General features: G+C 38.0%; 1 protein-coding gene across 3 annotated transcripts in view; it reads right to left on the minus strand.

The window, feature by feature from the left end:
- Positions 1–27,657, minus strand: part of LOC135095093 (ribosome biogenesis protein SLX9 homolog) — a 76,021-nt gene that overhangs the window by 33,997 nt on the left and 14,367 nt on the right. For all 3 annotated transcript variants that reach the window (XM_063995798.1, XM_063995797.1, XM_063995796.1), the window contains exon 2: positions 21,439–21,628. In XM_063995798.1, the coding sequence (XP_063851868.1) occupies positions 21,439–21,590 (152 nt within the window). In that variant the 5' untranslated portion in view covers positions 21,591–21,628. The remainder of the gene's footprint in view (positions 1–21,438; positions 21,629–27,657) is intronic.

The following is a 27,657-nucleotide window of genomic DNA, read 5'->3' on the forward strand; positions in this document are numbered from 1 at the left end:
TGCACAATTTCAGTGTACTTCAGAATGAGGTATTGTATAACAGTTTTGGGATGAGGCAATAATATAATTTGTGTTAGTCTTCCCTGAAAATCTCCCACTCCACAACACTCTCTTCCTTGTACAGTGGAATCTCTGTTACCAAACATCTCCCTTTTTGAACAAATTGGTTTTCAAACAAAATTTTGACTTGTTATTACTTTGATTGTGGCAGCACAATTCGGTTCTAGAACAAAGTTACTTGATTTCAAATATTAAAAGACATAGCAAAAGCTGCTGTTTATTACTACTTTATAGTTTTTATGTATATTTACTTCATTTTTGTATATTTGGAGAAGAGACACAGAGTGTAGGATAGTAATTCATTCTTTAAAATAAGGTAAAAGTGATCTTGTTGAAAAGCATTGATGCAAACAGTTTTCAGCACTCAGGAATAATCACAAGCTACCCATGGCTCTCTCAATGATGCCCAATGCCATCACTACTGTGCAACTGCAGTTTTCCAGTATCTTTTCCCAGCAGCAAGATGACTAAGTGTTATGATCAACTTCATTTTGGCAGTGAGTTGCTCCTCTCTGTGTCCCTCTGTACAGCTTCCCTCACTAGATCCATCTAAACAGTATTTTCTGATGAGTTCTGTGTCACTAAGTTCATTCAGTACATCCTTTCTAGATAAATAATTAGTGAGCTGGAGATGTTGTGAAGCAGCCATCTTGGCTGTGGGAGCGTCTATCATAAGTTGCTAAGACAGTGTAGACTGGTGTCTGGGAACGGATTAATCCATTTTACATTGATTTCTAAGGGAAAATAGTTTTGGTTTTCGAACATCTCAGATTCTGAACAACATTCAGGAATGAATTAAGTTCAAGAACCAAGGTTTTCTCCTAGTGTCGTTACTGAGTGGAATTTCACACATGTAGGAATTATCTGATATTAGTGCCCAACCAGGTCGAGGAGAGTGTAGGACAGTTTAGTTAACCCATACAGTGTTTAGTATGTATATAGATGTACCTCTAAGGGAAGTGTTTAGTACCTCTAAGGGAAGTGTTACGTACATAAATGTACAATTTTATTTTTGAGCTACATTACAGCCTTCAATTTTGTTTTGTATATGTAACACTTGTCACTAACAATAAAAAAGAATATTTTGAGAAGTCAGGAATGAATGTTTTCATATACCATATTTTCCAGCTTGTTAGACACCCCTCTGCATAAGATACACCCCTATTTTATAAGAATGTTTTGTGGAAAAAACTTTTACCATGTTTCATCATAAAATTTAGTTAAAGAAAATTGTAGGGCATGTGTGTTTTCTTTTTTTATATGAGGGATACTGGCCAAAGGCAACAAAGAAAGGCCCATTTAGTGCCAATCCCAAAGAGATGTCAAATAGAAAATTTGAAAAAAAATGTGTCTTGAAACCTCCCTCTTCAAAGAGTTCAAGTTACAGGAAGGAGGAAATATAAAAGCAGGCAGGGAGTTCCAGAGTTTCCCAGAGAAAAGAATGAATGATTGAAAATACTGGTTAACTCTTGCATTAGAGAGGTGGACAGAATGAGGGTGAGAGAAAGAAGAAAGTCTTGTGCAGTGAAGCCACAGAAGGAGGGGAGGCATGTAGTTAGGAAATCAGAAGAGCAGTTAAGATGAAAATAGCAGTAGAAGATAGCAAGAGATGCAATACTGTGGCAATGAGAAAGAGGCTAAAGACAGTCAGTTAGAGAAGAGTTGATAAAATGAAAAGCTTCTGATTCCACCCTGTCTGGCAGAGTGGTATACATGTGCAGCATACTCCATATATGAACAAATAAGGCCCCTGTACTAAGTTAGCAGCCGGAGGGTGGGGGGGTTAGAAAAACAGGTAGAGATGACACAAAACATCTAACTTCATAGAAGCTGCTTTAGCTAGAGATGATATGTGAAGTTTCCAGTTTAGATTATCACAGAATGCCTAACTTCATAGAAGCTGCTTTAGCTAGAGATGAGATGTGAGGTTTCCAGTTTAGATTATAAGTAAAGGACAGATCAAGGGTGTTCAATGTAGAAGAGGATGGGACAGTTGAATATCATTGAAGAATTGGGGATAGTTGTCTGGAAGGTTGTGATGAACTGATAGATGGAGGAATTGAGTTTTTTAGGCACTGAACATTACTGTTAATAGACATTAAAGAAGAACAGTTACTGTCTATGATAGCAACAATAGAACGGTCAGAGAGGAAACTTAATATGAAGTTACAGAGAGAAAGATAGAAACAGAAAGAGGGCAGTTTGGAAATCAATGCTTTGTGCCAGACTCTATCAAAAGCTTTTGATATGTCTAAGGTAACAGTGAAAGTTTCACCAAAATCCCTAAAAGTGTGTGTATTTTGTTCTCACATCTTGTATGATGCAGTGCTGTGGCTGTAAAGTATCATCATATCTAAAATCCTGTGTGTGTGTGTGTGTGTGTGTGTGTGTGTGTGTGTGTGTGTGTGTGTGTGTGTCTGTGTGTGTGTGTGTGTGTGTGTGTGTGTGTGTGTGTGTGTGTGTGTGTGTGTGTGTGTGTGTGTGTGTGTGTGTGTGTGTGAGAGAGAGAGAGAGAGAGAGAGAGAGAGAGAGAGAGAGAGAGAGAGAGAGAGAGAGAGAGAGAGAGAGAGAGAGAGAGAGAGAGAGAGAGAGAGAGAGAGAGAGAGAGAGAGAGAGAGAGAGAGAGAGAGTGTGTGTGTGTGTGTGTGTGTGTGTATTTACCTAGTTGTGTTTTACAGGAAAAGAGCTATGCTCATGCTGTCCTGTCTCCATATCTATAAGCATCCAGCTTAACTTTAAATTCATGAATATTTTTTGCTTGTACCACTGTTTCATCTAAGTTGTTCCATATTTCTATGCTTCTATTTGGGAAACCATATTTCTTGACATTTCTTCTACTTGCTATTTTCTTTAATTTCACTCCATGTCCTCTTGTATCTCTTGAGTCGCACACAAATAAATCTTCTTTGTCAACTTGATCCTTACCCTTTAAAGCTCTGTATATAACAATCAGGTCTCCTCTTTCTCTTCTCTCTTGTAATGATGGAAACTTCAATCTCCTTAATCTTTCTTCAAAGGTTAAATCTCTCAAACTTGGTACCAATTTGGTTGCAGCTCTTTGGATCCTTTCTATTTTCCTTATTTCCTTTTTTATTATGGGGTGACCAAACAATTGTGGCATATTCCGGTTTTGGTCGAATCACATATTCCATCAACTTTTTCATCATCTCTTCATCCATGTAAGCAAATGCCCCTTTCATCATTCTTAGTAACTCATAGGTTTCCACAACTATTTTGTTTACATGTTTTTTGGTGATAAATTCCCAAGTCTTTTTCTTCTTTGGTTTCTTAATTTCCACTTCTCCCATGGTGTAGGAACTTGTCAATCTTCTTTTGCTTTTTCCTAATTCCATCACCTAGCATTTACTTGCATTCAATTCCATTTCCCATTTCTTACTCCATTTATATATCTTATTTAAATCTTTCTGTAATATTTCACAATCCATATTGTTTTCCACTCTTTTCAATAATTTTGCATCATCTGAAAACAGACTTATGTAACTGTCAACCTCATCCACCATATCACTGACATACACCAGAAACATTACGGGGGCTAAGATTGTCCCCTGTGGTACTCCACTTGTAACTCTACACCATTCTGATTTTTCTCCCTTTATTACTGTTCTTATTTCTCTATCCCTCAAGAAGTCTGTAATCCAATTCAGTGTGTTTTCTTGCAAACTCCCTATATTTTTAATTTTCCACAGCAGTCTCTGGTGTGGTACCTTATCAAATGCATTTTTAGGTCTAAATAAACACAGTCTGCCCAATCCTCTCTCTCTTGAATTATATCAATTGCTCTATTATAAAAGCTTACTAAATTCATGACACAAGATCTTCCACTTCTGAAACCAAATTGTCTGTCAGTCAATGTATGTGTTTCTTCTAAATATTCCATCCGTTTTAAACTATTCTTTCTGCTACACTGGTCTGTAATTCTATGGATCTTTATTACTTTCTTTAAAAATGGGCATAATATTGGCTCTCTTCCAGTCTAGAGGAATTTTTCCTTTCTTAAAAGAACATACTATGGTACTGTGTATACCTTCTGCCAGTTGTTCACAACATTCCTTAAGTATCCAGTTGGACACTCCATCTGGTCCTTGAGCCTTACTTATATCCAAATCTTTCATAATCTTCTTAATTTCACTCATGTCCACCTGTATCTCTCTCATCACATTGTCTCTGTACCATGCTCTTTCTCCTTCAAATTTGCTTTCTTTAGTAAATACTGACTGGAAGCAATTATTCATTAATCCCGCTTATAACCGTGTATCTTCGTATGTAATGTCATCTTTCATTAATTTATCTATTGTTTGCCTGTTTTTCATCTTCCCATTCACATATCTGAAGAATAACTTCGGCTCATCTTTGCATTTGTTAACTATATCTTTCTCATAATTCCTTTCTTCATCTCTCAGGATTCTGTTATATTCATTTCTTACCTTCTTGAAATCTTCCCATTTCTCACTTCCTCCTTTTTTTCTCCATCTATTCCATGCTGCTTCTTTTTCTTTTCTTGCTGTTATACATCTCATATTAAACCAATCTTTTTCTTTTTCACTTCCTTTGTTTTGATCTTCAGTACATATCTACTGATCCTTTCATTATAAATTTTCATGAATATGTCCCACTTTTCCTAAGTACTGCTTCCCATTAACAGTTGTTTCCATTTAGCCTCTGCATAATATTCCCTCAACCTGATAAAATCTGCTTTCCTGTAATTATATCTCCCATTCTTGCAAATTTCATTCTTATTTTCTATTGAACCACTGCCTATACTGAATTCAATTAACAGATGGTCACTTTTACATAGTGGGCACTGATAATTTATTCCTTCAATGATGTCCATTTACTTTGTAAACATTAAGTCTAACCTTGATGCCTCTTCATTACCCTCAAATCTTGTATTTTCTCCAATCCACTGGGGTCATAGTATTTGTCATTATTAAATTTAGAAGCATATATCCCCCATGACTCTTCTCCCCCGTCCGTAGTCCACTCTTCCCAGCATACCTCCTTGCAATTAAAGTCACCCATAAGTGTTATATTATTACTCTGCCAGTATTCTCTCCAAACAGTTACTAGTATCTCTTAAAAATAATTTATGATCCTCTGGTGTCCATGCATTCGTCTTTGGGGGTACATAAGCCACTGCAAAATCTCTTCTTCCTTCTCCTTTCCTTTTTGTTTGAATTCTAATTACTTCTGCCATTCCTTCTCCTATTTCAACCTCTTCTACTGTTATACTCTTCTTTGTAACATGACTCCTCCCCCTTTCTTATTATTTCTATGTTTTATCCACACATTATAATTACTATTACAAATTCTTATATTTCCTGTTGTCTCATTTAATTTAACTTCAGTAATACCCATGATGTTGGGCTGCTTTATCTTAATATAATTATTCAATTCTCGCAATGTTGATATTAAACCAATTATATTTGTATATACCACTCCACTTTTTATTTTTACATACATTATTTACATTTTCTATTCTTCTTTTGCCAGATACCACTTCCTGAGCCTCTCATCTTTTACCTTCCAATAGAACTTTTTTTCTCTTCTTCTGTTCTGTTCTCATTTTTTGCCTTTGTTTCTTTTATTAGATCATTTACCTAGTTGTGGTTTATGGGAGGGGAGTAATCTCACAGTATTCCATCCCTATATCTATCCAGTTTGGTCTTAAAGGCATGGACAGTTTCAGCATTGACAACATCTTCACTGAGTTCATTCCATTTGTTCACACTTTTGTGAGGAAAACTATACTTTTTGATGTCTCTTCTACAGTTGACTTTCTTCAACTTCATACTGTGTCCCCTTGCTCTGTGTTCAAATTTATAAAAATTCTTTGTCCACATTTTCCATACCATTTATCCTTCTATAGATGTTTATTAAATCTCTCTCTCTCCTATTTTCAAGGATAGGAATTTCCAACATCCTTAATCACTCTTCATAGGTCAAATTACTCAACTCCGAAACCATCTTAGTGACTGCTCTGTGTACTCTTTCCAATTTTATAATATTCTTCCTTGTATGAGGAGACCACACTACTGCTGCATATTCCAATCTTGGTCTTATCATGGAAATCAACAACTTTTTATCATTCCTTCATCCAATTATGAGAATGCCATTCTTACTTTTTTTAACAAATTCATCATCTCTCCAGGAATTTTATGAATATGTCTGTCTGTAGTCAAATTTTCAGTAACTGTTACTCCCAAATCCATTTCTTCTTTTGATTTCTTTAACTCCACACCTTTTATCTCATAATGATATTGGATTCTTTTTTTACTCTTACCAAACTCCACTACTTTACATTTACTTAAAATGAATTCCATTTGCCAAGATTTACTCCATCTATTTATCCTATTTAAATCATCTTGCAGTATCATACAGTCATTTACATTTTCCATCCTTCTCATCAGCTTAGGATCATCCACAAATAAGTTCATGTACCTGTCTATTTCTTCATTTATGTCATTTACATATATTACAAACATTATTGGTCCAACACTGACCCCTGTGGGACACCACTAGTTATTTTCAGCCAAGATGAATTTTGGTCTTGTATTAAGTTCTCATCTCTCTATCATCCACATGATCCTCCATCCACTCCAGCAGTCTTCCTCCAATTCTTCCATAATTTTTTATCTTCCATAGCAATCTACAGTGTGGTTCTTTACCAAAAGCCTTCCTTGAGTCTAAGTAGACACCATCTACCCATCTGTCTCTCTCTTGCACAATATTGATTACCCTTTAATAAAAGGACAATAAATTCATGGAGCATCATCTTCCCCTTCTGAATCCAAGAATGACAATTTACCAAAAACTTTATCTCTTTCCAAATGTTCCATCTATCTTTCCTTTATTGTTCCTTCACAAAGTTTTTCAATAACACTAGTCAATGACACTGGTCTATAATTTAGTGGGTTTTTTTTATTTCCTCCTTTGAATATAGGTGTAATATTTACTCTCTTCCAATCTTTTGCTACTCTTCCCTACAACAATGATGTCAGCACTGTACTGTGAATTTTATCCGCCAATTGTTCTCTGCATTCTTTCAATATCTGGTTCGATACTCCATTTGGACTTGCTGCTTTATTTACATCAAGGTCTTCCATTATCTTGTATTTCATCATAACTGACTGGGTCTGTACTTAGTATTTTCCTCACCAATTTATTCCTTCCATCATCAAACTCCCCTTCCACAGTAAATACTGATCTGAAACTTTTGTTCATAACCTCTGCCATGTCCTGTGCATCCTCATAGACTTTTCCTTCAACTTTCGGTCTTGATACACCTTCTCTCCTCTTCATCTTCATTTGTCTAAAGAATAGTTCTGGTTCATTTATACACTTTTCTATTATATTTTTTTTTCACAGTTTCTTCTCTCCATTCTTATTACCTCAACATATTCATTTGTAGCATCAATACATTCCTCCCATCTGCTCTCAGTTTTCCTTTTCTTCCATCTATTCCAAGCATTTAACTTACAATTTCTAGCCTTTTTGCATTTTGTACTGAACCATTCCTTAACCTTTCTACATCTTGCTCCTCCTCTAGGTACAAATTTCTCCAAAGCAGTATTATATATCATTATAAATTCATCCCATTTTCCTGAACATCTTCTGCATGTTCAGTCTTTTTAGTCCACAGCAACAAAGTACTTTCTTAATTTTTCAAAATCAGCTTTACTATATTTAAATCTTATAATTTTCATCAATGATTATATTTTCATTTTTCAAATAAATTCCATCAACACATGATCACTTTTACCTAGAGGGCTATCATAGAATACAGTTTCAATAATTTCCATGTCCTTGGTAAACATTAAATCAAGTCTTGATAGTTTATCTCTTCCACTAGATCTTGTATCACAATCAACCCACTGTGTCATGAAGTTCTCCACTGCCCAGTTTAACAGTCTATTGCTCCATGAGTTTTCACTTCCAGTAGTTGTCAATGTCTCCCAATTTATCTCCTTACAATTAAAATCACCAACAATAACTATATCACTATTTTCCATCACTATATTTTCAAGACCCCTTAACACATCTACCAACATCTCTTCATGCTCTTCTTTTCACCAAGCATTGGTCATAGGTGGCACATACACTCCTACATAATTCATTATCCTTCCATTTCTACCTCTAATTATCACTTGTAGAATTTCAGACTCATCTTCACTTTTTATTATCTTCTCCACTTTCACACATCTTTTAATCAGAATGATCACTCCACCTCCTCCCTTGTCACTTCTATTTCTCATTCATAAATCATATCTATCATCACCAATGTCAGAAGTTCACCATTAATTTCTCCATTTTGTCTCACATAATACAACAACATCTGTATGTGTGTATGTGTATTTACCTAGTTGTATTGTACAGGGCATGAGCCAAAGCTCATTTTGTCCTGTCTCCATAACCATATTTATCCCATTTCTCCTTAAACATGTGTACACTGTTTGCCACAACCACCTCTTCCATTAAATCATTCCAGATTTCATTAGTTCTATATGGGAAGATGTATTTCTTGATGTCACTCGAACTTCCACTTTTCTTTATTTTCTTCCCATGCCCACTTGTCCGTCTCTCTCCCTCCTTAATCTGTGGTACCAAGTTATTTCTGTCTATTTTTTCTATACTGTTTACTAATTTGTACACTGTTATCAGGTCTCCTTTTTCTCTTCTCTCTTGTAGAGTTGGTAACCCCATCTCTTCAAGTCTTTCTTCATAGCTTAAGTCTTTCAATTCTGGTACCATCTCTATCGCTATCCTCTGTATTCTTTCCGGTTTCCATATGTCTTTTTTTCTCTGTGGAGCCCAAACTACTGCTGTGTATTCCAATTTAGGACGATTCATGCTTGTTATAATTTTCTTCATCATTTCTCTACCTAAATAGTTAAACACCACCTTAATGTTTGTTAACATGCTGTAAAGCCAAATATTCTGTTTATGTGTCTTTCAGGTGATAGTGTGTCCTGAATCATTACTCCCAAAGCTTTTTCTTCATTACTTTTCATTATTATTTTTCTTCCCATTTTGTAATACCATGAAGATCCATTTTTACTTTCTCGTATTTACAACACATGGCATTTTACTTCGGCAAATAACTTTTCTGCTGAAGTGCGCTTTCCCATGAGATACGCTACGTCATCCCGTGCCGGCAGTTGCTGCAGTTTGTCCTGGCTCTCTTGTTTGGGGTGACCTTTTTTGTTTCCTGTTTCCCGGGACAAGTTTCTGGTCACACGGGTTCCAGTGGCCATCTCTATCCGTTATCCATCTGTGGAGTGGGTTGGTGCTTTTATTTCGCCCAGTTAAGTGTTATTCTGCTGGGTTGCAGGGGGCAGGTAGCAGGCCCGCCATCATGGAGGAGACTGTGGATGAAGCCTCCCCGAGGGGACTCAAAGGCTTCTGGCACCGAGGATCATTCCTCTTACGGAGGAAGCTCAAGTAGTTCTGCAAGGACTACGCACAGGAGCTCTTCTTCACGCCGAGAGAGCTCTAACGGAAAGTGTTATTCTTCCGGGAGGGGTGATCGTGGGCAGGAATGCCCGCCCTCAGGGGAACAAAGGTGAGCTGTTGTCACCTCCTCCAATTTCCCTGTACTTCAAGGGACGATGCTAACGCCCCTCCATGGGCAGTGATGTTTGAGGCTATTACTGAGCTACGTGGAGAAATCCAAAAATTGAAGAGGGATAAAGTTAAGTCTGCCTATGATAGGCAGCAAGGCATGTTGGATGCCGGGGACCCCCCAGGAGGGGGGGAGGCACGGCAGGGTGGCGCCCATAACATCAACAACGCAGCCTCACACCGCCACGAACGGGTGGTAGGACGTCCCCTCTTTGTACAGTCGGGACTCACGGACTCCACAGCCGGTTTTTCTGGTTTTGATGATGGCAATGATGATGATGAAGATGGTGAAATTCACGATGAGCCAAGTATTGGCAGCGTACTCATGCACAGTGCTAAAACATACGGGCCTCTGGACGACATTTCAGTAGATATGGAGATGCCTGTGGCTGATATGGTGAATTACTTGTTTGACCACGGCATGCGTGAAAAAGAATACAAGCAGATTGTGGAGGACGAGGCTACCAAGAGGCCCGGCAACTGCCCTGCATTAACCCCTGTCATCTGCAACGCTCAGATATTTGCTGATCTCAAGGTTGAGGCGAAAAAGACTGATTCTCGTATGAGAGAGATGAGTAATGACATTATGATGGCTTCCACTATCGTCATAAAGTCACTCACTACTCTAGACAAAATTGCACAAGATGAGGGTAACGCAGGGGTTGCCCAGGAAGTGGGTATGCTAAATGGAGCTCTTGCATTAATTGGGAACGCAAACTACCGTAATAACTTGGCCAGGCGATTCATCATCACGCGGGAAATTAATCCCAAATACACTCACTTGTGCTCAAATAAGGTACCCATGACGCGGTATCTATTTGGTGACGATGTCTCGCAGTCAGCAAGACAGATTGAGGAGTCTGAAAAGCTCAGGAACAAGATCGCCCCGAAGAAACCTTTCCCAACATGGCAATCGGCAGCTGGCAGGTTTGGTGGAACAAGACCAAGAGGCTTCTTTGGGAGAATGCCTTACAGGGGCTTCTCGTCCCAATTCCACCCTTACAGGCCGCACAGGGGTGGCCTCACAAGGCAGTCCTTCTCCAGGCAAGACAATGAGCCCAAAAATGCCTGGGGTCAGAGAAACAATCCCCGGCAATAACTCCGGTAAGCCACAAATTTGAAGCAGGTAGACTGCATAAGTTTGTGCATGAAAGGCATAAGATCACGAGTGATCCATTTATTTTATTGTTGCAAACTGTCATCTTGATATTGATGTAGCCAACACTGAACATTTATTTCATGATGAAATGGAATATGTGTTTTCCATTGAAGAACAAAGAATTTTATCTCAGGAAATTAACAAACTGCTCGAGCTTAAAGTAATCACAGAAACTCATAGACAGCATGAGCAGATTCTATCCCCTATTTTTCTGAGGAAGAAAAAGAATGGTGAATATAGAATGGTCCTTAATTTAGAGAAGCTAAACAAGCATATTCCATATAAGCATTTTAAGATGGAAAACTTTGAGCAGGCAATTAGGCTCATCAATCATAATGACTACATGGCCTCAGTTGATTTACGGCATGCTTACTACTCCGTAAAGATAGCAGATGAGCAACAAAAATATCTTTGTTTTAAATGGCAGGGGAAAATTTATCAGTTCACATGCCTTCCCAATGGTATTTCTGAGGGCCCACAGCTCTTTACTAATGAAACCCATCTTTGCTACGTTGAGAGAGAAGGGATACACTACCACCAGCTTTATTTATGACACTCTCATGTGCGGCCGTTCATGGTTAGGTTGCAAGGAATGCACTCAAAGCACAATGCTGGTCTTAAGCAGAATGGGTTTCTGCATCAATGTAGAAAAGTCTGTGTTACAACCCACCAAAAGAATTGAATATTTGGGTAATATCATCAACTCAGAGACCATGACAGTTACGCTACCAGAGCACAGAATCCTTAGCCTTGTGAATAGTTGTCGACAATTACTGAACAAAAAAAAAGACAAAATCAGGGAAGTTGCTAGAGTAATTGGCATTTTGGTAGCTGCCATCCCAGTGGTTGAAATGGGTTAAGTTACATTACAGAAAGTTGGAAAGGGCAAAAATTGCAGCTTTAGATAAAGAAAGAGGCAACTTTGAGAAGTGGATGGAAATCACAGATGAAATGAAAAAAGATTTGCATTGGTGGGTTAAGCGTGTGGCAGGTGAAAACAGGAAAATTTTCAGGACAGGTACTGACATTGAGCTGTACACCGATGCTTCAAGCTTAGGTTGGGGCTGCTTCCTTAACCACCAAACGGTAAATGGCAGGTGGTTGCCAGCAGAAAAAGAGTTACATATTAATGCACTGGAACTCAAAGCCATCCTTCTTTCCTTGAAATCATTTGAACAGCAAATTCAGGGGAAGAACGTTAAAATATTTTGTGACAATACCACAGCAGTGAGCTATGTTAATGAAATGGGTGGCATAAAATCGGAGATCTGTAATGATATCTGCATTGACATATGGGAATGGTGTGTAGAGCACAAAGCATGGATTATATGTTCTCATATACCAGGTAAAGCAAACGTCTTGGCCGACACGGCATCTCACAAATTTAATGACAAACATGAGTGGAAACTGGATGAAAACATTTTTGGGGATATTTGCAAAATTTTCGGACTCCCAAGCATTGACTTATTCGCATCCAGTCTAAACAAACAGGTGTCTGCAGAAGGTTCGGGCAGAAAAGGCAAAAGGATGGATGGTCGTGCCACTATGGACATCCCAGCCTTGGATGGGAATGTTAGTCAGCATGCTCATCAGGGAACCTCGCCTCATAACGAGGAAGAAGAATGTGTTACGGCTGCCCCTGTCCTCAGTGGAACATCCCATCATGAAACACACAAGACTGGTGGCCTGTTTGCTGTAAGGGAAAGAATACAAAAGCGAGGAATTTCTGAAGCAGGTACAGACCTTATCATGGCATCCTTGAAACCATGAACAGAAAAGCAATACAGACCACATATTAAAAGATGGACACAATTTTGTAGTGAATGGGAAGTTGATCCCTTTAATCCCAATGTAGAACAAATCATCAATTTCTTATCTGAAACTTTTCACAGAGGTGTCGGGTACGAGTGCATCAACACTGCAAGGGCAGCTCTCTCCTCACTAGGGATAGTGGCCGCAGGGCAGGTGACCATCCACTGGTCATCAGGTTGTTAAAGGGAGTATTCAATTTACGCCCAACTAAACCCAGGTATATTGAAACTTGGGATGTCAAGCCAGTTTTAGAAAAATTAAGGAGCATGAGCCCTTTACACTCTCTTTCCCTGAAAGATTTAACTTTGAAATAAGTAATGTTGCTGGCACTTACACAAGCAGCCAGAGTGCAAACTCTACATTTGTTACTTTTGAAGGATATCATCATAGGCAAGGACTTTATATGTATGTGGTTAGCAGGCAATATTAAACAGTGCAGACCAAACTTCAATATTCAGTTTATCAAGGTGAAAGCTTATGAAGAGGATAAAAATTTGTGTGTAATGGAAACTTTGAAAATGTATATCAGTAGGATTGAGCATATAAGAGGTAATGCTGGAGATGAAAGCAAATTGCTCATCAGTTTCATTAAACAACATAAAAATGCCTCTAAAGATACAATTTCTCGGTGGATCAAGTTCGTCCTTCACCTGTCCAGTGTGGACACTACAAAATTTACTGCAGGAAGTATCCGCCCAGCTGCGGCATCAAAGGCCAAGGCAATGGCTGTTCCAGTGACCCACATCATGGCTAAGGCTGGCTGGGCTAGGGCGACAACATTTGCCAAATATTATGATTAAACCATAAACCAAGATACAGATCAATTCCAAGAAGCAGTATTAGCTTAGTTAGTGTTCAAGGCTCCATTAAGTAGTATTGGTGTCCTCAGTTAACAATTTTTCAATAACCATTAGATGTTATTCAAAACTTTAACCGAATATTTTTAACGTAAATATGGAAGAAATATGAATTATGACAATATTAAGGTACGACATCCACATGGCTTTAAAACCTCATGGGAAAGCGTACTTCTGCAGAAAAGTTATTTGCCGAAGTAAAATTGATGAAGTACACAAGACTTACTGTAGGTCAGTTGAAATGTGCTTCTAATTTTACGAAGCAAATCACGTCTGCTGAAGGGAGCTTTCACATGCCCTCCACTCCCACCCATAATGGTATGGAGTGACATGAAATGAATAACATTTACCACGGTATTGATAGAGCAAATTTTTATCATGTTGATTGTCGTACCCTTTAAAGTCTGCCAGCACGGGGTGACGTAGTGTATCTCATGTGAAAGCTCCCTTCAGCAGACGTGATTTTCTTCGTAATATTAGAAGCATATTTCAACTGACCTACAGTAAGTCTCGTGTACTTCATCAATTTTCTGGCATTAAATTCTAGTTTCCATCTTTAGCTCCATGCATGTATTTTGTTAACATCTTTTTGTAATTCCTTGCAGTCATTTTCATCCTTTATTATTTTCATTATTTTGTATCATCAGTGAAAAGGTTTGTATAACTATTTAGATCCTCTGTCATATCATTTACATATATTTGAAACATAATAGATGCCAACATGGTATCCCACTTGCCACTTCTCACCAAATGAATGAGTGTCTCTGATTACTATTCTTATTTCCCTCCCTTATAAATAATTCTCCATCCATCTCAATGTTGTTCCCTTTAGTCCTCCTCCATTCTCTAGCTTCCACATCAGGCTTTTGTGGGGAACTTTATCAAATGCTTTTTTGAGATCCAGGTATACCGCATCAACCTATCCACCACCCATCTCTTGCACTCCATCTATTACTCTCGTATAAAAGCTCAATAGATTTGTGACACAGGATCTCCCTTTCCTGAATCCAAATTGCTTTCCTGTAATTATTTTTCATCTTCTAAATATTGCACCCATCTATCTTTAATTACTATTTCACAAAGCTTGCTTTTTTTTTTTATGTAGGAAGGACACTGGCCAAGGGCAACAAAAATCTAATAAAAAAAATGCCCACTAAAATGCCAGTCCCATAAAAGGGTCAAAGCAGTGGTCAAAAATTGGTGGATAAGTGTCTTGAAACCTCCCTCTTGAAGGAATTAAAGTCATAGGAAGGTGGAAGTACAGAAGTAGGCAGGGAGTTCCAGAGTTTACCAGGGAAAGGGATGAATGACTGAGAATACTGGTTAACTCTTGCGTTAGAGAGGTGGACAGAATAGGGGTGAGAGAAAGAAGTAAGTTTTGTGCAGCGAGGCTGCGGAAGGAGGGGAGGCATGCAGTTAGCAAGATCAGAAGAGCAGTTAGCATGATAATAGCAGTAGAAGACAGCTAGATATGCAACATTATGGCGGTGAGAGAGAGGCTGAAGACAGTCAGTTAGAGGAGAGGAGTTGGTGAGATGAAAAGCTTTTGATTCCACCCTGTCTAGAAGAGCAGTATGAGTGGAACCCCCCCAGACATGTGAAGCATACTCCATACATGGACGGATAAGGCCCTTGTACAGAGTTAGCAGCTGGGGGGGGTGAGAAAAACTGGCGGAGACGTCTCAGAACACCTAACTTCATAGAAGCTGTTTTAGCTAGAGATGAGATGTGAAGTTTCCAGTTCAGATTATAAGTAAAGGACAGACCGAGGATGTTCAGTGTAGAAGAGGGGGACAGTTGAGTGTCATTGAAGAAGAGGGGATAGTTGTCTGGAAGGTTGTGTCGAGTTGATAGATGGAGGAATTGAGTTTTTGAGGCATTGAACAATACCAAGTTTGCTCTGCCCCAATCAGAAATTTTAGAAAGATCAGAAGTCAGGCGTTCTGTGGCTTCCCTGCGTGATATGCTTACCTCCTGAAGGGTTGGATGTCTATGAAAAGACGTGGAAAAATGCAGGGTGGTATGATCAGCGCAGGAGTGGATAGGACAAGAAGTTTGGTTTAGAAGATCATTAATGAATAATAAGAAGAGAGTGGGTGACAGGACAGAACCCTGAGGAACACCACTGTTAATAGATTTAGGAGAAGAACAGTGACCGTCTACCACAGCAGCAATAGAACGGTCAGAAAGGAAACTTGAGATGAAGTTACAGAGAGAAGGATAGAAACCGTAGGAGGGTAGTTTGGAAATCAAAGCTTTGTGCCAGACTCTATCAAAAGCTTTTGATATGTCCAAGGCAACAGCAAAAGTTTCACCAAAATCTCTAAAAGAGGATGACCAAGACTCAGTAAGGAAAGCCAGAAGATCACCAGTAGAGCGGCCTTGACGGAACCCATACTGGCGATCAGATAGAAGGTTGTGAAGTGATAGATGTTTAAGAATCTTCCTGTTGAGGATAGATTCAAAAACTTTAGATAGGCAGGAAATTAAAGCAATAGGACGGTAGTTTGAGGAATTAGAACGGTCACCCTTTTTAGGAACAGGTTGAATGTAGGCAAACTTCCAGCAAGAAGGAAAGGTAGATGTTGACAGACAGAGCTGAAAGAGTTTGACTAGGCAAGGTGCAAGCATGGAGGCACAGTTTCGGAGAACAATAGGAGGGACCCCATCAGGTCCATAAGCCTTCCGAGGGTTTAGGCCAGCAAGGGCATCGAAAACATCATTGCGAAGAATTTTAATAGGTGGCATGAAGTAGTCAGAGGGTGGAGGAGAGGGAGGAACAAGCCCATAATCGTCCAAGGTAGAGTTTTTAGCAAAGGTTTGAGCAAAGAGTTCAGCTTTAGAAATAGATGTGATAGCAGTGGTGCCATCTGGTTGAAGTAGAGGAGGGAAAGAAGAAGAAGCAAAGTTATTGGAGATATTTTTGGCTAGATGCCAGAAAGATTGCTTACAATATTTGTTAGTAACACTGGTCTGTAATTTAATGGTTCCATTTTACTTCCCCCTTTGTATATTGGGACTATTTTAGCTCTTTTCCATTCCCTTGGTACTTTTCCTTCTTTCAATGAGCTGTTCATTATGTCCCATATGAGTTCCTACATTTATTCTCTGCATTCTTTTAATATCCATCCACTTACTTGATCTAGTCACATAGCTTTTCTAACATCCAGCTCTTCCATCAGTTTCTTGATTTCCTATCTCTTTACCTGTATCACCTGTATTCCCTCATTCTGTGATACCACTTTTGGTGCCACCAAATCTGTTCCCTTTGTAAACACAGACTGAAAACTCTCATTCATTAGTTCACTCATCTCCTCAGTAGCTTAATAAATTCTTCCTTCTCTTTTTAACTTGTTTATGTCATCCCTATGTTTCATTTTTCCATTTAAGTATCTGTAGAAAAGCTTGGGCTCTTCCTTACATTTCCTTACTATGTCACTTTCAAAATTTCTTTCTTCTTCACTTCTTCTTATAACATACTCATTCCTTGCCTTTCTGTATTCTTCCTAGTATTTGTATTTAGTTTTCTCATAATTTTCTTCCATGCTCTGTCCTTTTTCTTTTTTTTGCTTCTGCACACCTGACATTATACCATTCATGCTTCCCAATTTCCACTTTATAACTTCGTACAAACTGTTGCACCCCCCTCTCCATACTTGCTCAAAAATACCTCATTTTTTTTTTTTTTTTTTTTTGTTATTTTACCTTCAAATAGCTCCAGTTAAATTTTCCAGGAAATTTATTAAGCTCTGCAAAGTTTGCCTTCGCGTAGTTCTGTCTCCCATTTCTAAATTGTTCATTCCTGCACAACAGTTTCCTCCTTTAATAATATTTCTATTGTCATATGACCACTTCTTCCCATTGGACTCAGACAATGTATACTTGGTCTACTTTCTGGGGTTTTCATAAACACTAAGTCCAACTGTGACGGTTCTTCTCCACTGCATCTTGTAGATTCATTCATCCACTGTCTCACTGTATTCACCATCATGGTATGCATAAGTTCCTCACTCCCTGACCCAACATTTTCTTTTACTTCCATCTCCTCCCAATTAATTTCTTTAGTGTTGAAGTCGCCTACTATGAGCACTTTGTTACTTTTCCTTATCATTTCCTCTATGTTATTTCTTGTTTCTAGTTGCATAGTTTTATATCTATTGGTCTCCCATGCATTAGTTTTTGGTGGTATGTACATCACAACAATTCTTTTTTTACTGCCTTTGATCTTAACCACAACACTCAGTTTCTGCCATTCCATCACCAATTCCAACTTCCTCAACAACAATATTGTCTTTTACCAATATCATCACTCCTCTTCTTCCGTTTTTGTCTCTCCTCCATTTAATTTCCTCCTTCCTTTGCAAATCTCATCTTTATTTCCTCTTTTAGTTTGGTTAAACATACCACGTCTGGTTTATTGTTCTTTAGGTAGTCTTTAAGTCCTAGTAGGCTCAGCACCAAACCATTTATATTTTGTATACGTAATTTTTAAGCTTGTGCTTGGTGATCTTCCATGGCATATTTGTGCCACAATTTCCTCACTTTCATGTCTACAACTTTCCAAATGAAACTCCTCACTTGTTCCTGTGTTCTCTCCTCATTTTTTTTGACTGGGCTTCTATTCTCAACTCTCAGTTTACTTCTCTCTTCTTTATTCATGTCTCTTTTTCATCCACATTCCCCTCATTCTTTCCACTTTTGCCAATTTTCCTGTTCTTTTTAAGACATGTTCCATTGCTGTTTGTGACATGAATCTTATTTTCGTTGGTTTTGTTCAATTTTTGTCATACTTTCCAATCCAATAAACCTCTCCAATTTGTTCAACTATCTCCTCTTGTTCCCCCACCACTCCTGCTATAATTTCCTTAGCCCTTTTCACCTCTTCTTTTTCTCTCTAGCTATTTTCATGGGTAGGTTCTTCTCCTTGACCTCAAATACCACCACACACATCTTTCTCTGTACCATGTCTCTCACAAGATTACTTTTTTCCTGTATTATTTCAATAATTTGCTTTTCCATGTTCTTATTATGTTCCTGTTAATGTTGCCTTATTATCTCCTCCATGTCCACCTCTTGTTGTTGTTCTCTCTTCTTTCCAACTTTTGACTTACTCTGTCACTAATTCTTTTACTTTCCCAACCTTATTCTCTTTCTCTCTCGCTCTCTCTCTCTCTCTCTCTCTCTCTCTCTCTCTCTCTCTCTCTCTCTCTCTTGTAAGGCTTTCTTTAATTCCTCATTCTCTTCTTTGAGCTTCTTGATTTCTTCACAGTACTTCTTGTTTAAGTCCACTATTTTTGTCACCTCTCTCAGTTCTTTGTTTTCTTTTTCTCTTTCCATTTCCCTCTTTTTTATCCCTATTATATCACTTGATATCCTTTTTACATTATCACCACCCACCTCTCTCTCTTCCTTCCACATCTTTATTATTGCTGCTAAGTTACCGTACTTATTTATTCTCATATTTTCACATTTTCTTCTTCAATTTTATACATTCGTTTATTTGTACAAGCTACACTGAGGTCCTCATCCCTAAATCCTTCAAAAACATTTACCATGCTGGCTGCCATCTTCCCTGTTGATATCACTGATAATGTTTACCTTTCATTACCCTCCCATTTCACTCTTTTGACCACTGACAAGTGTGGTGGCTAAGGTCTGTGAAAGGGCAGTTAAAGACAAATGGATGGAATATCTGGAGACCAAAGACAATAAGAGACAAACAGTTTGGCTTTCAAAAAGGAAGGTCATGTGCAACTAATTTGGTGTGGTTCTATTCAAGAGTTAATGATATAATACAAGAAAGAGCTGGATGGGCAAACTGAATTTATTTAGACCTGAAGAAATCTTTCGACCAAGTTCCACACAAGAGAAGTAGGTGGTGTGGGAGGATAATTATTAGCATGGATGGAGGACATTGTAAAGGACAGAAAGATGAGGATAGCTGTGAGAGATGAAACATCTACATTCAAAAGTGTTTACAGTGGAATTACTCAGGGATCAGTCCTAGCTTTGATTATGTTTACTGCAGACATAAATGATATGATTAAAGAGAGAGGAAGTTTTACAAGTCTGTCTGTTGATGTTGTGAAGATCATGAAGGAAGCAAAGAATAATGAATGTGACCTGCTCCAAGAGGACTTGAATAAGATACATGAGTAGAGTAAAAAATGGAAAATGGAGTTTAATGTAAGAAAATGTAGTGTATAGGAGTTTGGAAAAAAAGCAAAAATAGATCTGTTGGAACTTATAAGATGGAAGGAGAAAAATCCAGAAAAGAAACACTGAGAAAGATCTTTGGGTAATAGTAATGGATAATATGTCACCGGGAAAGCACATTAGTAAAATTGTGGGGGAAAATTACAATCTTCTTAAGAACATAACAATGGCATTTTCATACACTGAGGAGGATATGAAGAAGATTATTGTAACTATGATATGTCCTAAGTTAGAATATGCAGCAGTGGTTTGGTCACTGACTCTGAAGAAAGACATTAAAAAGCCAGAGAGGATATAACGAGCTGCAACCAAAATGGTCCCAAGTTTGAAAGACTTCCCTTATGAGGAGAGATTGTTAAGACTGAACCTAATGTCCCTGGAGCACAGGAGAACAAGAGGGGATTTGATTGCAATGTTTCTATTGATGGAAGGATTGGAGAAAGTTGATGGAGAGGACCTGATAGTGTGGGACGAGCAAACCACAAGGGGGCACAGGAAGAAATTGAAGAAAGGCATATGCAAGAGGGACATCAAGAAGCACAGTTTTCCACATAGAAATGTTGAAGTTTGGAATGTGTTGGATAGAGAAGTGATCGAAGCAATGATACATAATTTCAAGATGAAGTTGGATAAATTTTGGGATAATAGAGATGGGACAACACGAGCATAGCTCCCTTCCCATATGTCACAACTAGGTAAACACACACACACACACACACACAGGTGCCAGTAAGGAATATTATGGTGATATTATCTTTGCCATTCAGAAATAAAACTAAGTTGGTATCGAAGTTGTTTTCTACCCTATAAAATCCTATACAAATTTTAATTTTTCTATAGTAACAGCATCCAAACACAAAAATTACTATATCTCAAAATAGCAATTATAGTACTTTGGAGGAAAATTACTCCATTAGTTTTGAACATAATAAAAAAACAAGAACTGCTGAAAGACGAATGAATGGCAAACATTTTGCTTGTACGCTTTTCTAATTGAACAAACACTGTTGATATGATTTAATGAAGGAATAAAAAAGGGAGAATTTTGGGATACATACAACAGTGTTAATTAGAATTTTTTTGCACAACAATAGTGGGACATAAAAAAACTATACCAGCAACTTATAAATCTAGGTTTCATGAGTAAAACTACCCAATATCAAAGAAATCAAGTGAACATACAGGCTCCCATTTCCATTTCTAGCTCTTCTTTTATCAACAAAAAAAAAAAAAAAAGAAAAAGAAAAAATGTAATTTTCCTGCAAAAAATTACTTAAGCTATTATGATGAAACTTGCAGATCTAATTGCTTATACTAAAGTCATCAAAGAAAAAAACTCATAATAATTAAATAAATATGAATATACCCTCCACTAGTACAAGGCAGCACTTTCCCTTAATAGCCATAAATATGCAATAAACATGGAAGTGATCATGATGCTTTGGGTTCATAACCAAATTGGATGAGAATTTATCCATTTCAGCTTTATAGTGATAGTGGTGATGAAGGCTGTCACCACACCTCTCAATAAATGAGATATCTATTTGGGTTCTTAATTCTCATTAAAGGAAAAAGTGACCAATACAGCTATAATAATAATAAATACCTCTTGTGTAACAAGTAAGATCATCTAAACTTTAATCAATTACAATTCTAAAACAGGTTTGTTAAAAATAAAAGTTTTATGGATGTTACCTGTTCACTGGATCACAAGTTGCTCCACTCTGAATCTGTGGTACCTGGTGAAGGACATTATTTGTTATGTTTTGGTCCTTTGCTGCATTTTCAACCTTTTTCTTGGTTAAGCTTGCATGATATTTTTGTCTTAATCTTCGTACTTTGCCCATTTTATGAACTGTGCTGTTTGTGCTCTGTACAGAGGAATCTGAAAAAGATTAAAATACCATGTCAATTACAGGTATTTTGTATCAGCACTTTAGGTTCCATTTTCTTAACTCCAGCCTCCCAACATTCATCTCCTAACTCTTAACTTCTATCCAGAATACAATTAAATTCATGCTGTAGTACTGAAAAGGAGGCACTTAATTTGTTAATTTGCATTTGCACCAGGACAGCAACTTTAAAAAAATTTGCACCTGGAGGGCAGTATTAAAAAAAAAAAAAATGTGGATGTAAAATTGCAGAAAGTGATGTCTGAGTTTGCAGATTTATACTTGCAAAGATAAATTTTGTTTGTGGCCCATAACTCTGTTATATGTGGTTAATTTTGTAAAAAGTTTGTACATGCAATAATCTTCTAGACTGATAGTAGGTCTTGTGTTCAATTCAGTTGAATGTTGGGAGTGTTGTCTTTTTATTAATGTGTGGTTCTTATAGTCTGGATCTTATTTACTTTGTTCTTTTTGTATGGATTATGACAGATATCTTGTTGGTCTTCTTTCAGGACTTATAAATGATTAATGTTACACTCTATATCTGCCTTCTTTACTGGTAATTCTCCTAATAATTTTTCTATGTCCTCTTCATAAGGCTGTTGAAAGAGTGTAGTCTCCTCTCTCTCTCTCTCTCTCTCTCTCTCTCTCTCTCTCTCTCTCTCTCTCTCTCTCTCTCTCTCTCTCTCTCTCTACTGTAGGTGGGGCAATGCAGGACAAAACCTAACCTTCCTTTTCTTCCTCACATGTGACACACTCGATGCTCTCCCTGGAGAAGCTTCTATACTCAAGATGTTTGTCCTGCACTTGAAAAGTATGGCTATTGCTTCCTTCTTACTATAAATTTCTTCTTGACTTCTTATCTCTCTTTTCTGAAGTCAATAGATCTTCAAATTTGCCTTTTCTTCCATTTCTCCTATCCATTCATTTGTATCCCATTCTCTCACTTTTCTTTAGATGTTTTCATTCATCAAATTCTCATCTTTTATTTCAATCACCTTTCCATCTTCTAATAGACCTTCTATCTATCTATTCCTTTTATATTTTCCTTTTTCTTCTGCTGTTCCCCCAACAAACTATCATCTTCATCTCTTAGATCCTTTGACTCCTTTCTTATGAATCAGAATCACTATGATGCTCTTCAAAGCTCTTGATACACTGCAAGTTTGTAAACATTTTGAAAAGAGAATAGTCATACCTCGTCATTCAAATGTCCAATGAGAACTTTCATTTCGAACATCTCCCAATTTCAACAGGGTGCAAATTTTATCCTTCAATTTGAACACAAATGGCCACTCAAGTGATACCACTCAAGTCATTCTCCCTTCCTTCCCCTCCTCCCTTCCCTGCCCCTTTCCCCCCATCCCTCCTTATATCCTTCCTCCCTCTATCTTTCCCACCCACCCAACCTCTCTCTCTCTCTCTCTCTCTCTCTCTCTCTCTCTCTCTCTCTCTCTCTCTCTCTCTCTCTCTCTCTCTCTCCCCCACTTCCTTGCCCCATGTACTAATCTCCTTTCCTATATGTTCCTTTTCTCTCCCTTCCTCATCCGTCTGGTCTTAAACCTCCCTCCTTGTCACCTCCCCTTTCCAGTATCTGTCAAAGATAAGGGACAAGGGAGTGATACTCTTTTTCCCCCGAATTAATTTTGTCATTTTCACTTCATCCTTTCTCACTCGTATAATTCCATTTTCATTCTCTATCATCTCATTTTATTTAGTAATTCTCATTGTTCTTATTTTCAGAGAGAGAGAGAGAGAGAGAGAGAGAGAGAGAGAGAGAGAGAGAGAGAGAGAGAGAGAGAGAGAGAGAGAGAGAGAGAGAGAGAGAGAGAGGATTTTAGTGTGAAATAAAAATTGGGTGCACTAAAACTGTTTTCAAGACTGAAAACACCAGGAACTTTTGATGACTCATCATTTTGAGGTTGGTGTTTATTTACAATGGTATTTTGCGTAAAATTTTAAGGTTTTGGTATCTGATATATATGACGACCCACTTTTTTTGCCTTTTTAGGATGATTCAGGTGCCGTCTTTAATTTTACTGTATTTTTTCTATAATTTAGATTATTTTCATTCAATTCATGTTTAGGGCACAATGTAAATCCATAAAAACAAAAAAAAAAAAAATTGGGAGATTTTGGGACCTGGAATGGATGAATTTTTCTACATTAATTTGAATGGGATAAATTGCTTCCCAATTCAAACATTCCCAATTCGAACAGCCTAAAAGAGCCAATTAAGTTCAAATCATGAGGTACCAGTGTATTTCTTATTGGGGCAATTAATTTGCCATCTTTATCTCCTGCTTTGCTTCTGCTCATTTAATTGAATGTTTTCTTTTATTTCACTTCTGTTCATGTTTTTTTTTTGCTAGGATACATAATTTTCTACCATTTGGGAAGGGACGAACATCAATGGTTCTGAATTCCAATTCAGTTTGACAATGGCTTATGCACCAGTTAAGAAGAAGCCTTATGAGGTACAAATGAGGTACAAAACTAAGTACAAATTGAATGCCAAACCATTTTGCTAGGAAAATCACCAATTGCATAACAAATAAAAAAAATCTCAGTACAGTGGAACCTCTGTTACTGAATGCCTCCCTTTTCAAGCAAATCAATTTTTGAACAAAATTTTGAACTCATAACTGCTTTGGTTGTTATACCATAATTTGGTTCTTGAAAGCTGCCATTTATTATTAATTTATAGTTTCTATAAGTATATCCATCCTTTTTATGTATTTGGAAGAGACAACCAATGGGTAATACACTAATTCAATCTTTGAAATAAGGTAAATGTGATCCTGTTGAAGAGCCTCAATGTAAACAAGCTGTTTTTGGCTCACTCAGGAGTAATCCAGCTCTCTCAATGACCCACAACACCATCATTACTGCACAACTGCATTTTCGCAGCAGTTTTTCCCAGCCGCAAGATATCAGTGTTATGATCACCTTCATTTTGGCAGTAAGTAGGTTGCTCTTCTCTGTGTTACTCTTTAAGGCTTCCTCACTAGATCAATGACAAAGAGAATATCTGCATGGTCTAAACAATATCTTCTGATGAGTTCTGTGTCACTAAATTTATTTAATATGTCCTATCTGGATAAATCATTTCTGAGCTGGAGATATTGTAGAGTGGCCATCTCGGCAGTGGGAGTATCAGTCATAAGCTGGTAAGACAGGATGGATGGGTGTCTGAGAACTGATTAATCCATATTTCACTGATTCCTATGGGAAAATAGTTTTAGTTTCGGATTTTGAATGGGATTCAGGAAAAAAAAAAGTTTGAGAACCAAGGTTCCACTGGCCCTGCTAGGCCAGTCACAAGCATGCCCCACCCATGCAGGTTGATGCTCACCCACTCCACCCACTCAAACCAGTGCCACTAACCATGAACTACCACAACAATAGCAGCTGGCACCACTTGTATTGCACTCCATTGTGTTCCTCATAAATTTCCTTATCATCCATCATCCTTTACCATACCTTGCCATCCCCTACACTAGCCATGGATCAGGAAAAAGACGTGAGGGCAAAACACACACATGGTTCTAAATGTGATGGCACTGCATCACTATGTCGTGCCACATGTGAGGACACAGCATGCACACACACACACAATTCTTGGCCATGCAAACAGAATAAACAAGCATATTTCAGTGTTTACACTACCTCAAATTTTGCAATCCTACATGAAGTGATAGATGTTTAAGAGTCTTCCTGTTGAGCAGAGATTCAAAAACTTTAGATAGGCAGGAGCAGGGCGACTGTTTGAGGGATTAGAACAGTCACCTATTTTAGGAACAGACTGAATGTAGGCAAACTTCCAGCAAGAAGGAAAGGTAGATATTGATAGACAAAGTCAGAAGAGTTTGACTAGGCAAGGTACAAGCATGGAGGCACAGTTTCAGAGAACAATAGGAGGAGCCCCGTCCGGTCTATGAGCCTTCTGAGGGTTTAGGCCAGTGAGGGCATGGAAAACATCACTGCGAAGGATCTCAATGGGTCGCATGAAGTAGCCAAAGGATGGAAGAGAGAGGAAAAAGCCCTGAATCATCCAAGGTAAAATTTTTAGCAAAGGTTTGAGCAAAGGGTTCAGCTTTAGAAAAGGATGAGATGACAGTGGTACCATCTAGTTGAAATAAAGGAGGGAAAGATGAAGAAGCAAGGTTATTGGATATGTTTTGGCTAGGTACCAGAAATCACAAGGGGAGTTAGATCTTGAAAGATTTTGATACTTTCTATTAATGAAGGAGTTTTTGGCTAGTTAGAGAACAGACTTGGCATGATTCCAGGCAGAAATATAAAGTGCACAAGATTCTGGTGATAGAGGGCTTAAGTATCTTTTGCGGGCTACTTCTCCATCATGTATAGCATGAGAACAGGCTGTGTTAAACCAAGGTTTAGAAGGTTTAGGGCAAAAGAAGGAGCAAGGAATGTACACCTCCATGCCAGACACCATCACCTCTATTATGTGTTCAGCACTCAGACAGGTCTCTGAAACAGAAACAGTAGTCATTCCAAGGAAAATCAATATAATATCTCCTTAGGTACCAAAAAATGCCAGAGGCACCTACACTTTGGGGTATCCTGTGGATAGATTGGAGTGATAGGACAAGATACAGATATGAGATTGTGATTGAAGGAGCTCAATGGAGAAGATAGGGTGACAGTATAAGCAGAAGGATTAGAGGTTAGGCCTAAAACTGTGCGTGTGAGTGTGACTTTCGTCCTCATATCTGTTGTGGTGCAGCACTGCAGCGCTACTGCATCTAAAACTGTGTGTGTGTGTGCTTTGTTCTCACATCCAGAGTGATATAGCAGTTTGGAGGGGTAGCTCCATCACCGCGTAGTGTGACACAGGCCTTTCTCTCCCCCCCTCTCACATGCAAGTTAGCATGACCATTAAATGGTGTTGTGGCAAACAGGTGGTTTACCCCATGTATATAACATCTACATTCAAGCTGTACGTATATAATAAATAGCTCACAAAAGTTTATTTTCACTGTGACACCAATGGTCAGAAAATATTACCCATACACAACAAAAGCAAGAAAATCGGGAAGATAATGTGTGAAAGTCAAGATGGTAAGAACTTAGCACTCAACCTGAATCTCACATACTGTGAAACTCAGGAGGGTACTGTAGATAATAAATTGATCTGAGGGTACTAGAGATAATGAATTGATCTCTTACACAAATCTCAAAAAACTTCATTTAACACCTATTAATCTTTAGTTCAACCCAGAAATTGACTAGTTTTAAAATTAAAACAGTTACAAACTATTGAAGCTGATGGGAGGCTAAATGTTTTCTTTTCTGAAGCTGAAGCTTGTGCACCCACTTATGAAGCAGGATAGCATTGGTTATGACAAGGTTAGATGCTTCTTTGGCAGTGAATCTATAAACTTTGATTAATAAGTACCATTTTCAAAGTGGGAACATCTTAAATAATATACAAATTCTCTCAGACTTCAGAATGAGTTACATTCCAGACAGCCATTTGTAAACTATTATGTTCATTAGTCACTATTTTGTAAAATATTTAGGGATATATGTCTACAGGCTGCGCAAAAAGTTACCACACCAATAATTTTTGTTTACACATTTCCTGTCAAATCATAAAAAACTATCAAATTCTAATTTACTTAGTATTTAATTGAATTTCCTTGTTTCTTCTGAGACATTTTGGTACACTATCAGCTTAATTTTGAAATGTCTCAGGCCCAACACTTGCGAAGCTCTTTCTCCAGCTTGGAGAGTGTGGAGGTGTCACAATCTCTTAATTCAGCCCATAAATTCTTTATCAGGTGAATTGCCATGCCAATCTTTTATGGTGTTGACTTCATGGTTATCTAGCCATTCCTTAACAATTCTGGCAATATGAGCTGGTGCTCCATCCTGTTGGAAAATTTTAGCTTTGCTTATTTCAAACAGTGATTCAAGATTATCCATCAAGAGTTCCAAATACATTTCTTTAGTGACAGCAGTAATTTTAGGGAACACAACAAGATCACAGAGGCCA

The sequence above is a fragment of the Scylla paramamosain genome, chromosome 47 (genome assembly GCF_035594125.1).
Source record: "Scylla paramamosain isolate STU-SP2022 chromosome 47, ASM3559412v1, whole genome shotgun sequence".
Lineage (NCBI taxonomy): Eukaryota > Metazoa > Arthropoda > Malacostraca > Decapoda > Portunidae > Scylla > Scylla paramamosain.